Source organism: Callithrix jacchus, chromosome 4, assembly GCF_049354715.1.
Source record: "Callithrix jacchus isolate 240 chromosome 4, calJac240_pri, whole genome shotgun sequence".
Lineage (NCBI taxonomy): Eukaryota > Metazoa > Chordata > Mammalia > Primates > Cebidae > Callithrix > Callithrix jacchus.
In genome coordinates this window covers 156559046-156573153 of record NC_133505.1, presented here as the reverse complement: position 1 = coordinate 156573153, position 14108 = coordinate 156559046, and the positions used below count along the sequence as shown (strand labels likewise).

General features: G+C 40.1%; 1 protein-coding gene and 1 pseudogene across 2 annotated transcripts in view; both read right to left on the bottom strand.

The window, feature by feature from the left end:
• PCMT1 (protein-L-isoaspartate (D-aspartate) O-methyltransferase) overlaps nucleotides 1-14108 on the bottom strand; it is a 50319-nt gene that overhangs the window by 7448 nt on the left and 28763 nt on the right. For both annotated transcript variants that reach the window (XM_078370290.1, XM_002747107.7), the window contains exons 4-6: nucleotides 9505-9609; nucleotides 5569-5689; nucleotides 2636-2721 (exon numbers count right to left, since the gene is read on the bottom strand). In XM_078370290.1, the coding sequence (XP_078226416.1) occupies nucleotides 2636-2721; nucleotides 5569-5689; nucleotides 9505-9609 (312 nt within the window). The remainder of the gene's footprint in view (nucleotides 1-2635; nucleotides 2722-5568; nucleotides 5690-9504; nucleotides 9610-14108) is intronic.
• On the bottom strand, nucleotides 3439-4892 carry LOC144582285 (BTB/POZ domain-containing protein 10 pseudogene; annotated as a pseudogene).

The window sequence follows — 14108 nt, the reverse complement described above, 5'->3', positions numbered from 1 at the left end:
TGGGGTCTTGCTATGTTGCCCAGGCTGGTCTCAAACTCAGGTCCTCAAGCGATCTTCCTTCCTTGGCCTCCCAAACTGCTGAGATTACAAGTGTGAGCCACTGCATCTGGCTTCTAGAGGCTTTCAGAATCTTCTCTCTATCCCCTAATGTTCTGAATATACATGATATGGTCATTTATTTTTTCTTATTTTAAAAATTCTTTGTGTTGGGCATTCAGTTTCAAACTATAGAACTATGTCCATCTGTTTTTAGAACAGTTCTTACTTAGGGGATTAGTGCTGTTTATTCCTCATGCAGAGTTTCAACAGCACTCCCTCTTTTCAGGCCCCTGGTTTACCTATGATTTTCAAGGTCATGATGCCACCAATTCCTAAGCCTTTTCAGCATTTTGCAGAGCAAACTGCTTATGCATAATATTTCACTCTGCGGTCTCTTTAATTTCCACTTCCTCCACCCTCCTGGGTCAGCTATTATTCCATCTGCTTTCCATCCTCACACACTGCGAATTCAGGATTGCAGGTATAGTCTCCTAGTTAATTGAGTATGGAGTTTATGCTTCTGTTTTTCTAGTTATCCTGGGGTGATATCCAAGAGAAGGCATAAACATCTTCAGTCTGCTATCTTGAACCGGAAAGCCCCTTCAGTACATCTATCTTTGAATTTAATCAGATATATACACACTCCTATAATACTTGCAAGTGTTACTACAATATTTAAATTCAATTCAATTAAATCTAGAAATGTCTTTCAAGATCATCTCAGGGTCTCAATAGGGAGAAATAGGCCCTGCACCCGCCCCCCTCATTTAAGCACAATTCTATTTCAGATTTTAACTGTTTACTCTAAGTTGACAATACTATTTTTTAAGTTAAAAACCCATTGGTCATGGTTCAAATTCATTGAGCCTTTCATTTATGACTTACAAAATTTTCTACATTATGTTAATACTTCAGTTAAAATGTGTTGAAACCACTGGTTCAATGTACCTGGAATGTAGCAGTGCAAGCATGGCTCACTGCAGCCACAGCCTCTCAGGCTCACACAATCCAAGCTATCCTCCCACCCCAGCTTCTTGAGTAGCTGGGACTATAAGTACCTACCACTACACCTAATTTTTCTATTTTTTTGTAGACATGGGGTTTTATCACATTGCACGGGCTGGTCTCGAACTTCTGAGTGCAATTGATTCATCTGCCTTCACCTCCCAAAGTGCTGGGTACAGGCATAAGCTACTTTAAAAAACAACACCACCACCAACAACAAAAACAGAAATCAACAGGGCCAAAGCAATTAAGTAATTATCCCAGTCACTCAGCCAATAAGCAGCAAGTCAATGACCGGAACAAATTATCCAACTTTCAGCTTCTCATAACTGATCTAAGCCTACAAAAAAGAACCCTTTCCAGGTTGGGGAACGGAACCCAGAAGAAACAGTGGCACTTTCGTCCCCTGATCATCTAGTCAAGAACTAAAAAGTCATATGTAACAGAAATCTAGGACCACAGACTAGAGTGCCACAACACAAATATGGCTCAGTGCAGCCTCAACTTCTTGGGCTCATGCGATTCTCCCACCTAAGCCTCCAGAGTAGCTGGGTCTACGGTCATGTGAGCTACCATGCCTGGCTAATTTTTTTTTTTTTAACAGGGTCTTGCCACATTATTCAGACTGGTCTCAAACTCCTAGGCTCAAGCAATCCTCCCACCCTGGACTTACAAGGTGCTAGGATTACAGGCATGAGCCACCAAGCCCAGCCATATATCCTACTATTCTTTAAGATTCAGTTCAAATTCCATCTTTGTGTGATGTCTCCTTGACCACTCACTGCACAATTCTCTCCCTCATATGCATATTTTATTTTCCTTCCATGTGTTAATTATTTGCTATCATATCACTAATTTCCCAGTTACATATATGACATATCTCTTCTGGAATACAAGCTTTGTGAGAATACAATGTATGGCAAATACTTTCTCATATCTCCTATATACCAAATACAGCCTTACACATTCTGGTATTTAATAAAACATCAAACTGCCCAGGGGCAGTGGCTCACGCCTGTAATCCCAACATTGTGGGAGGCCGAGGCGGGTGGATGACCTGAGGTCAGGAGTTTGAGACCAGCCTGACCAATATGGTGAAACCCCGTCTCTACTAAAAATACAAAAATTAATTGGGCATGGTGGAATCCCAGCTACTTGAGCGGCTAAGGCAGGAGAATCGCTTCAACCTGGGAGGCAGAAGTTGCAGTGAGCTGAGATCGCAACACTGCACTCCAGCCTGGGCAACAAAAGCAAAACTCTGCCTCAAAAAAAAAAAAAAAAAAAAAAATCAAATTGATTGTCAGGTCATAAACTCCAGGGGGATTTTCCCAATTCTCCTGTTGTCCTAGTTCTTACCTGGATTAAACACTGCTTCAAATACGAGTTCCACAAACTGGGGCTTAGTAATTTTCCCATCATTTATACAATTGTGTGCATATGAAAAAAGAAAAGAGTAACAGCTAACTGTAACCAAAATGTGTGATATAAAAATCTAAATTATATTTTGAACATCATCTAGAAGTCTTTTCTATTTAAGTCTTGTAGAGTTTTAGTTGAAGAAAATACACAAACAGAAAATATCCCAACTCACCGCCTGGGGTACAACAGGGGCTGCAGCTCCTACGTGAATGGCATCGTAAGGGGCTTCTTCAGCATACCCCATTCTTCCATCTCCCACTGAAAAGAAAACAGCTATGCTTTAAAAACCTGTGCAGATCAAACTTAAGATGAAGAATTCTAGTACAGGAGGTTTATAATGGAGAAAGTATAGATTTTTCAATAAGTGATCCTGGGACAATTCACTTTTTTGCCGTTGTTTTTCATTCTTTTCATTTTTTGTTGGTCAAAAACATTAAAACAATGGAATTTTATTCTGATGAAAAAATGGGGTTTACAATCATTTAGTAAATGAAAAGCACTTCATTTTCCTATTTCACAACTTTTTTTTTTTGAGACAGAGTTTCACTCTTGTTGCTCAAGCTGGAGTGCAATGGCACAATCTCAGCTCATTGCAACTTCCGCTTCCTGGATTCAAGCAATTCTCCTGCTTCAGCCTCCCAAGTAGCTGGGATTACAGTTGCCTGCCACCACACCTGGCTAATTTTTTGTATTTTCAGCAGAAACAGGGTTTCACCATGTTGACCGGGCTGGTCTCAAACTCCTGACCTCAGGTGACCCACCCACCTCTGCTTCCCACAGTGCTGGAATTACAATTAAACTTGACTGACTACTGTTTCGGCTTGTAATGAGCCACTGTGCTGATCCCACAACTCTTAAGAACAAAAGTATTAGTAAATAAATGTCTGTGAACAGATTAAGGATAAGGCAGACTGGATAATAAACCACCTCTGAAGTTCACACTCCCTGCATGTGACTTACTCTAAAGGGTGACACAGCAACTGATATATGCCATTTTAAATCTCATTGTAATCATTCAAATAAGCCCAAGATAAATACTTTTTGCTTATCATGGGCAGCAAACTACATGAATTTTACTAGAGGAATACTTTGACAGAAGCACCTATTTAAGTTACCTCAATATATAGTACCTTAATAGTACTATATTCAAAAGAAATACACGGACAGTCCCATGCTTCTCTCAATTCAGGAATAGTTATGCCATCAGGACAACAGATTATTCCTATTTTATAGTAATCCACAATAGCTTGAAACACCGTGGAACCAATTACCTCTGCTACTTCATACTCTCCTTTCTCATTGGGCCACGTAAAGTTATGTTCTTGGCCAGATCCAAACAAACATCCTGACCAACGTTCTATTTGACTGTGCAGTAAAAGTGGATGGGTCTACAACAAATCCAGTGTTAGCCACTATTGGTGATACTCGTTCAGATGTTCTTATATTCCAAGCTCCTTCTTTTGCACTTTCAAATACAAACAACATCTCCCCAAATGTCTTAACTGCTATTATCTAAACTTGACTGACTACTGTTTCTGCTGCTGTTCCCAGCACTGCTAATGGAGCTATTTGGGGAGGCTTCTTGAGGACAAGGACTGCTTGGGCGGGAGGAACTATGATCTTTTTCTCATGCAACATGCTGCTGTCATGTTGGAGAAGTAACATTTCTAATACAAGAAGTGAGTTGAGATTCTGTTCTTTCATAAGATGAATCTTGGGATCTGTCACTTAACCTTCACCTATCTTATCATCTCTCATGTCCCCCACTGGCAACATGAGACTCATTTTGGTGTGGATGACTTCTCCTGTATTCCCCCTTCAGTGTCCACAGAGGATCAGGGCAAAGCCCAAGGCCAGCAACACCTCCACTCCCTCCTCAGCCAGATCCCGTGAGAGGTGGCTGTGGAGGTGGCCACTCAGGCAGCTGTGGCTATTGTAGCCACTTAGGTCTTTATTTTATTTTTTAAACAGAACTGAGTGTGTCTGTGGAAGACAACTAGATAGTCACATACAAAAACATACAACTGCACCTTTACCTCATACATACACAAAAATCAATGTCAGCAAGATCAAAGACCTAAACATGAAAAGCTAAAAATGATAAAGCTTCTAAGAAATAATAAGAGGAGGCTGAGGCAGGAGAATTGCCTGAACCCAGGAGGCAGAGGTTGCGGTGAGCCGAGATCGCGCCATTACACTCCAGCCTGGGTAACAAGAGCAAAACTCCGTCTCAAAAAAAAAAAAGAAATAATAAGAGACATATTCATGACCTCAGAGTATCAGAGTATCCTCAAATAGGACACAAAAAGCACTGAAAAGAATTGCTAAGTCTGACTACATTAAAATTAAGAATTTCTGTTTATCAAAAGGGTACTAATAAGATGAAATGGCATACCCCAGATGGGAAAAGAAATGTCTAATATGTACATAGAGACAAAGGGCTAGAAGCCCTATAAGTCAAAAATAACAGTGCTTGCTTTGGCAGCACATATACTGAAATTGGATCAAAAATCAAGCAATCCAATATCCGAACAGGCACCTCACAAAAGACAAAATTCAAATGGCCAAACACATTTAAAATATTCAATCTCAGTAGTTAATAGGAAAAGACAAAATTAAAACCACAAAGCAATGACAGGGAAAATACTCACTGGGTGAGCCAAAAGAAGAATCGTTTTTTAGTACTTAAAAGTGATTGTAAAAAAAAAAAAAAATGCAATAATTACCTCTGAGTATTATTGAGCTTGCATTGGATCTTCTGAAAAATAAAAATCTTCTGAAGAATTTTTTTCTTTTGTTTTGAGATGAATTCTCACTTTGTCACCCAAGCTGGAGGGCGGTGGCGCAATCTCAGCTCACTGCAACCTCCACCTCCCGAGTTCAAGTGATTCTCCTGCCTCAGCCTCCCGTGTAGCTGGGACTACAGGTGCAAGCCACCATGCCTGGCTCATTTTTATATTTTTAGTAGAGACGGGTTTCACATGTTGGCCAGGCTGGTTTTGAACTCCTGAACTCATGATGTGCCCACCTCAGTTTCCTGGGATTACAGGCATGAGCCACTGCACCTGGCCTCTGAAGAAGTTTTTAAAGATTTCTGATACTCACCAACAAGTTGTACTCTCCCTGAAGACAGAAGTGTTGGATCATCCTTCCTGACATTATTTATTGAGTCATCTACTAGCTCTTTAATGTGATCAATTCCTATGACTTTTCCACTACATCCAACCTGGAAAAGAGAAAACATTTCAGTAGCTCATTGGTCTACATTTGTTTTTCTAAAGTATTATGGAAGTTTTTCCTTATTTAAAGTCATATTCTGCAAAGAGAAAACAAAAATAGCTTAAGCCTCCAATTAGATTGCTACTCAGTTTATCAGAAATTATTTACCATATATACAACGTTCTCAACAATCCCTCTCATTGAATAAAACTTTTAATACTAAGAAAAATTATTTCTTAGATTAAATCTAGAACTTTGAAGAAAATTACCAATATTTAATAGCAGTGCAATAATTTTTTATTTAAATTCCAACTAAAGTATAGCTTTAAATATTAAGATGTTACATAAAGAATTTGACAGGAAGGAATTTCTACACTTGATTCCACTGCTGTTAGTAAAAAACATGAAAATATATACAGTGGCTCATAACTACAGTCACAGCACTTTGGGAAGCAGAGGCAGGCAGATTGCTTGAGCCCAGGAGTCTGAGACCAGCCTGGGCAACATGGTGAAACTCCGTCTCTACAAAAAAATTTAAAAACTAGCCAGGTGTGGTGGCCTGCGCCTGTGATTCCAGCTGCTCAGGAGGCCGATGTGGGAGGATCACTTGAGCCTGGGAGACAGAGGCTGAGGTCATGTCACTGCACTTCAGCCTGGATGACACAGTGAGACCCTGTCTCAGAATATGAAAAACAAAAAGCAACAACAAAAATCCCTTCCTTGCATATTTATTTTTTATTTGAAAATTAAAATATTAAGTATAAGCAAGGCACAGCAGCTCACTCCTACAATCCCAGCACTTAGGGAGGTCGAGGCAGATGGACCACAAGGTCAGGAGTTCAAGACTAGCCTGGCCAACATGGTGAAACCATGTCTCTACCAAAAATACAAAAATTAGCCGAGTGTGGTAGCACACACCTGTAATCCCAACTTCTCAGGAGGCTGAGGCAGGAGAATCGCTTGAACCCGGGAGGCAGAGGTTGCAGTGAGCCAAGATTGCACCATTGCACTCCAACCTGGGCAACAAGAGTGAAACTTGGTCTCAAAAAAAAAAAAAAAAATTTATATATATATATATATATATATATAAATTTTTTAAGAAAAAGTATTATAAAAATTTTAAAAATTAACACTTATAAATGCTTTGAAGTCAGACTATCTGGGTTCTTATCTAAGTGTCATCACTTACATACAGCTGTGTAACCCTGGCAAGTTAACTATTCCGTTTTTTTTTTAGACAGAGTCTTGATGTGTTGGCCAGGCTAGAGTGCAATGATGCAATCTCGGCTCACTGCCACCTCTGTCTCCCAGGCTCAAGCAATTTTCCTGCCTCAGTCTCCCAAGTAGCTGGGGTTACAGGGGTGTGCCACCACGCCTAGCTAATTTTTGTATTTTTACAGAGACAGGGTTTCACCATGTTGGCCAGGCTGGTCTTGAACTCCTGACCTTAGGTAATCTATCCACCAAAGTGCTGGGATTACAGGAGTGAGCCACCTCGCCCAGCCAACCATTCCTTCTGTGAATCAGGTTCCTCAGTACAAAACAGGGAAGAAAAAGGCATATATCCCATCATAAAAATATGGTAGCACTTAGAACACAGGCACTAGTCCTTAAAACACAAAGCGCTTTCACATGTGATAAATGTGTGAAAAACATTAATGCCATTTTATAAAAAATGATAACTCAGAAACCGAATGATTTTTTAAAATGAACACATCCTCTAAAATCATAAACATGTCAAGTATAGAAAATGAGTCATTTGTTAAATGCTATTTCTAACCTTAAAAAAAAAAATCACTGATATCCATTAATGAGACCTAACCTCTACAAAATAAGCCAAACTTCTGAAAAAATACGTAAGTCCTTATTATGTGCCAGGCATTTTTCTAAATGTTTAGGATACCATCAATAAATAAAAGAGAGCAAACAAAATTCCCAACTCCCTGGAGCTTACATTCTGGTGGGTCTGCTGATTATACATTTATAGCAAGTTACATGGGTGGATCCACAACTCCCAATTTAACTAGATCAGAATCTTCCAATCTGGCCTCCAGGCACGATATTTCTCAAATTGAACCGATTTGATTATCTGAGCAATGATTATCCCACCTTTACTCCAACACACGTTATCCAACTGGATAGCCATTTACCAGATAAGGCTCTGATGATAAAAAGTAGAAGTATAACAACAAGGCATTTTTCTAAGAGCACTTTTTTTCTTTTCTTTTTGAGAAGGATTCTCGTTCTGTCACTAGGCTGGAGTGCAGTGGTGTCATCTCAGCTCACTGCAACCTCCGCCTCCTGGGTTCAAGTGATTCTCCTGCCTCAACCTCCCCAGTAGCCAGGACTACAGGCTCTTGCCACCATGCCCAGCTAATTTTTGTATTTTTAGTAGAGACAGGTTTTCACCATGTTGGTCAGGATGGTATCGATCTCTTGACCTCGTGATCCACCCGCCTCAGCCTCCCAAAGTGCTGGGATAACAGGCATGAGCCACCTCGCCTGGTGAAGAGCACTTTTTCTAATGCAGAAGTTCTACCTTCATTCCTGGTAAACCTGTAGGAATGTTTAGAAAACAGGCTCATTCAAGATCGTGCCACTGCACTCCAGCCTGGCAAAAGAGTGAGACACTGTCTTTAAAAAAAAAAGAAATAAAGAAACCAGGCTCATTCTGGGTGGAGACAGTGGAGAAGGTACTGGGAAATGACTCCTCTGGGAGACGGGGCCTGGCTACTATTCTAAATATCTCAGGCTTCAGAGTAGCTAGATTTCCCTGGGACCCTCAGACCTGTCCCAGGGCCCAGTGGGGAAACTGAGGCCCATAAAAGGAAGTAGAATTCTGAGTTGTTAGGGCTAAGCCTGACTCCCCTCTCCATGCTAACCTCCCTCGCCCCCGCCACCCACTCTGTTGCCTCAGTAGGTTTTTGTTGATGCTACCCAGGCTGGAGAGTAGGCTCACTGCACCTCCACCTCCCCTGCTCAAGGGATTCTCCTGCCTCAGCCTCCTGAGTAGTTGGGACTGCAGGTGCTCCACCACACCTGGCTAATTTCTGTATTTGCAGTAGAGATGGGATTTCACGATGTTGGCCAGGCTGGTCTCAAACTCCTGGCCTCACATGATCTGCCCACCTAGGCCTCTCAAAGTGCTGGGATTATAGGCGTGAGCCACAGCACCCAATCCTTCCATAGGTTTTTAGGAGCCCCCAGACCTCCTTCTCCCTTTCTCAGCCTGACAAGCTATACTGCTCAATCTCCCCCACCACATGCCCTATCAAGTACTGCAGAGAGACCCCTACCCAGGGGCCCTGCACGATGAGATAATGTGAAATACCAACTGTGGACCAAAAACAGTAAAACCTCTAATTTTAAGAAGAAAAAAAAAAAAAACAGGCTAATTCTAGTCTTTTCTGCCAAATGAGAACTTGGAAGAAAGTAGTTTGGGAGCTACTGGTCACCAACCTGTGATTACAAGGGTAGAGCTTACCAGATAATGACACTAACATGTGGAGGAAAGTAAAGCCAAACCAAGAAACAGAGAGAAACCTATTGTCAATAACAACATCTGGTCTTCTAAATCCAGCCACACAACAGACCGTATATACCCCTAGACTCTTCTGTTATATAAACTAAATAAACTCCCTTTAGCTCCGCTGGTTTGGGTTGAATGTTCTGTCACTTCCAACGACAAAATCCTAAGTGATGCTCATTCCAACTGCTATCCTAATAAACAAACAAACATGAAAACCACTAGTGAAAAAAAACAAACAGCCAAATCATATAATATTCTTCTGTTGGGCCCAGAATGAGAAATAAAGCTCTTACCATACGTGCAAAACATGCAGTAAGGATTCCACTTCCAGATCCTACATCAAGAGCTTTAGCTCCTTCATGCAATTGATCAAACAGAAGTTCTAGTGCGTATGCATGCTGCCAAAAGAAAACAGAAGAAACATTAAGACTACAGTACACATATCGTGGCATATAAATAAAGTTGCCAACTTTCTACCAATTTTTCTACTATTGTCATCTACCAAGACAACCAAAACATATATCCTTATCTTTCTGCACAGTAAATACATAAGAAAATTGAGTAAAATTCTTACGTTTAGATCAAGTATTTCACTAATTTTAGACCTCCAATGTATGAATTTTTAACTTTTAATTAATTCAGTAAAAAGAGTAAAAGATTTATAAGTGAAAAGTCTCTACCTTATTCCCATTCCCAACCATCCAGGTTTTTCACTCTGTAAAGGTAACCAATATTACTAGTTTCTTGTAATTCCTTCCAAAAAGGAAGGAATTCATTCTTTGCATATACAAGCAAATACATTTGCTTTTTTGGGGGGCGGGGGGTTGAAGTAGAGTTTTACTCTGTTGCCCAAGCTGGAGTTCAATGGGTGATCTCGGTTCACTGTGATCTCCGCCTCTCGCTCCTGGGTTCAAGCAATTTTCCTGCGTCAGCCTTCCCAGTAGCTGGAATTACAGGTGCCCACCACTATGCCCGGCTAATTTTTGTATTTTTAGTAGAAATGGGATTTTGCCATGTTGGCCAGGCTGGTCTCAAACTCCTGACCTCAGGTGATTCACCCACCTTGGCCTCCCAAAGTGCTGGGATTACACGCATGAGCCAGTGCACCCAGCCACATACGCCATTTTTTTATTTAGTATATTTTTAAAGACCTTTTATATCAAAAACAGCTTGTTCATTCTTTTTTGTGATTAAGGAGTATATTCTTGTATGGATATATTACAATAACAAATATCAATAATGGGAGATAGCTCCAACCTTCTACTAATAAAAAAAAGAAGATGAAATAAACATAAGATATGTCTATAGGATAATAATAATCTATATAAAATCTTTTTTTTTTCTTTGAGATGGAGTTTCGCTCTTGTTACCTAGGCTGGAGTGCAATGGCGCGATCTCGGCTCACCGCAACCTCCACCTCCTGGGTTCAGGCAATTCTCCTGCCTCAGCCTCCCGAGGAGCTGGGAGTACAGGTACGCGCCACCATGCCCAGCTAATTTTTTGTATTTTTAGCAGAGACGGGGTTTCACCATGTTGACCAGGATGGTCTCGATCTCTCGACCTCGTGATCCACCCGTCTCGGCCTCCCAAAGTGCTGGGATTACAGGCTTGAGCCACCGCACCCAGCCTAAAATTTTCTTTTATAAGAAGCCAAAGGATATAAATTTGGCCAGGTGCAGTGGCTTACACCTGTAATCCCAGCACTTTTGGAGGCCAAGGGGGACAGATCAGTTGAGATCAGGACTTCAAGACCAGCCTAGCCAACATGGTGAAACCCATCTCTGCTAAAAATACAAAAATTAGGCCAGGTGCGGTGGCTTATGCCTGTAATCACAGCACTTTGGGAGGCTGAGGCAGGTGGATCACCTGTGGTCAGGAGTTCAAGACCAGCCTGGCCAACATGGTGACATCCTGTCTCTATTAAAAATACAAGAATTAGCCAGGTGTGGTGGCAGGCACCTGTAATCCCAGCTACTTGGGAGGCTGAGGCAGAGAACTGCTTGAACCCAGGAGGCAGAGGTTGCAGTGAACTGAGATCACGTGAACTGAGATCACGCCACTGCACTCCAGCCTGGGTGACAGAACAAAACTCAGTCTCAAAAAAAAAAAATCAGATCCAATAGCAGTAAACACATTTACTACCAGATCTTGTTTGATAAAAATATGTATCGATTAACCCACAGTGATAAATTAATACATCATTTTATATATACACACACAAATGAAAAATAGGGGAAACTGTTCCCAACAAATAAATACATATATAATAAATACATGTAGAAAAAAATGATAAAAAGCATCATTTGGGCAGCCATCTTAACAATAACTGATTCAGGTAAAAATCTTAAATGGAAGCTAAAACTAGTGGACTAACATTTGAAAAATAAACAGGAAGCTGGGCACGGTGGCTCACGCCTGTAATCCCAGCACTTTGGGAGGCCGAGGCAGGTGGATCACGAGGTCAAGAGATCGAGACCATCCTGGTCAACATGGTGAAACCCCGTCTCTACTCAAAATACAAAAAATTAGCTGGGCATGGTGGTGTGTGCCTGTAATCCCAGCTACTCAGGAGGCTGAGGCAGGAGAACTGCTTGAACCCAGGAGGCGGAGGTTGCGGTGAGCCGAGATCGTGCCATTGCATTCCAGCCTGGGTAACAAGATTGAAACTCCGTCTCAAAAAAAAAAGAAAGAAAAATAAACAGGATATTTACATATTCTCAAACGGTTTGCCCCAGATACTTATTAATCACAAAAGGAAAAACAGTAATTTTATAATGGAGTTCAGAAAAAGTTTTCTAGTGGAAAAACTTGGTCAACACTACCTTAATTAGATGATCAAAGTCAACATCACAATTATGGGACACACTGACATCAAATGCCTCTGCTAAGATACTTCATTTCTGGGATATGCCAGGCAAAAATGCAAAACCCATACTGAACTATGAGGAAACATCAAACAAACTCAAATTGAGGGGCATTATATAAAATAAGTGGCCCATATTCAAAAAAATTTTCAGGATTTTCGAGGCCATAAAAGAATAAGGAACCATTCCACAGTCATTCTTTAAAGGAAACTATAAAGACTTGACAACTGAAAAAAACTCATAAATTGCCTTTTTTTTTTGCTATAAGGAAAAAAAAAACATTATCAGAACAAATGATGAAATCTGAATAAAGTCTGTAAATTGGCTAATAGTGTTATATCAATGCTAATTTCAAAAATCATACTGTGGTTACATAAGAGGATGTCCTTATTTTTAAAGGTAAAAAGCATCATGCCTGCAATTTACTCTCAAAGAGCTCGGGAAAAAGGAAATATAATACACACACACACACACACACACATACACACACACACACACACACACACACACACAAGGGAGGGGATAAAGAAGGGGGAGAGAATAATTGATAAAGCAAATGGTGAGATTTGCTTTACCAACGGTAAGACCCTATGTGGATAAAGGTATACAGGAACTATACTATTTGTACAACATTTCTGTAAGTCAGAAATTATGTCAAAAATTTAAAAACATTTTATCAACGTAAATAGCCAATGCCAAAGAGAAGGGTAGATGAAAATGTCCTATTCCACAAAACGAATCTAGGTGATAAAAACCAGAATACTGGTTACCCTGGGGCTGGGGGATAATTAAGAAAGGGCACAAGAGAACCTTCTAACTAGCAGTTATACATACCTACATGTATTGAAATTCATCAGACTGTACACTTAAGATGTGTGAACTATACTGTGTGTGTAAAAATTTAAAAAAAATTGACAACTACTTATTCCAATCACTAAAAATGAATGACCAGATGTTATGGACCTCCTGACGTGATGCAATAGGAAGGACCATTAGGAAGTGTTCCTGAAAAAAAAAAAACTTTTTAAGAATAAGTCAACCACCACCAGGAAATAATTAATCAAATTCAGAATATGGAAAATTTCATGTAACAAATGAACTAGTTTTTTCTATAAACAAATGGCATTTTAAAAAAAGAAAAGGATCTTTCTTTGAAAATTAAGAGACTTTAAAAACTGAAACAAGACCAAAAAGATACAATGTATAGACTCTGTGTAGATACTGATTTAAGCAAATTAACTATTAAAAAATGTTTAAGTATCTGGCAAAGTTTGAAGATGGACTAAACATAAGATCTTAAAGCACACTGTTAGGTATAGTAACATTGTAGTTTATTTTTAAAGTCATTGAGATTTATACTAAAGTATCCAGGGATGAAATAATATTATGTATGTTTGGAATTCACTTTAAAATACTTCAGCAAAAGTTAGGCCAGGAGCAGTGGTTCACATCTGTAATCCCAGACCTCTGGGAGGCCGAGGCGGGTGGATCACTTGAGTTCAGGAGTTCGAGACAAGCCTGGGCAAGAGAGAAACCCTGTCTCTACAAAAATGAGGTGGGTGTGATGGTGCACACCTGTAGTCTCAGCTACTCAAGAGGCCAAGGTGGGAAGATGGCTTGAGACCAGGAGGTGAAGGGCACAGTGAGCTGAGATTGTGCCACTGTACTCCATCCAGCCTGAGCCACAGAGCATGACTCTGTCTCAAAAAAAAAAAAGAGAGAGTGAGAGAGAGTTAGATAAAACAAGATTAGTTCATTGTTGGTCATTATTAAAGCTGGGAGATTTATTCATTCATTATATTATTTTATTTGTATATATGGTACTAGAACTCTTCCATAATTTTCCATAATAAAAAGTTGTGCTTTTATTTAAAGCTAAGGTTTCTAAGCACTTGGGAGCTTAAAAAAAGAATTTTTTAAAAGTTAAAGCAACCTTCCCCCCCAGCTAAGACTCTTCAAACTTTCAAACCAGAAAGTTCCTAATGTTCCACAGAACCCTTTTAGGGTTAACACATGGATATGTGTTAAATGGC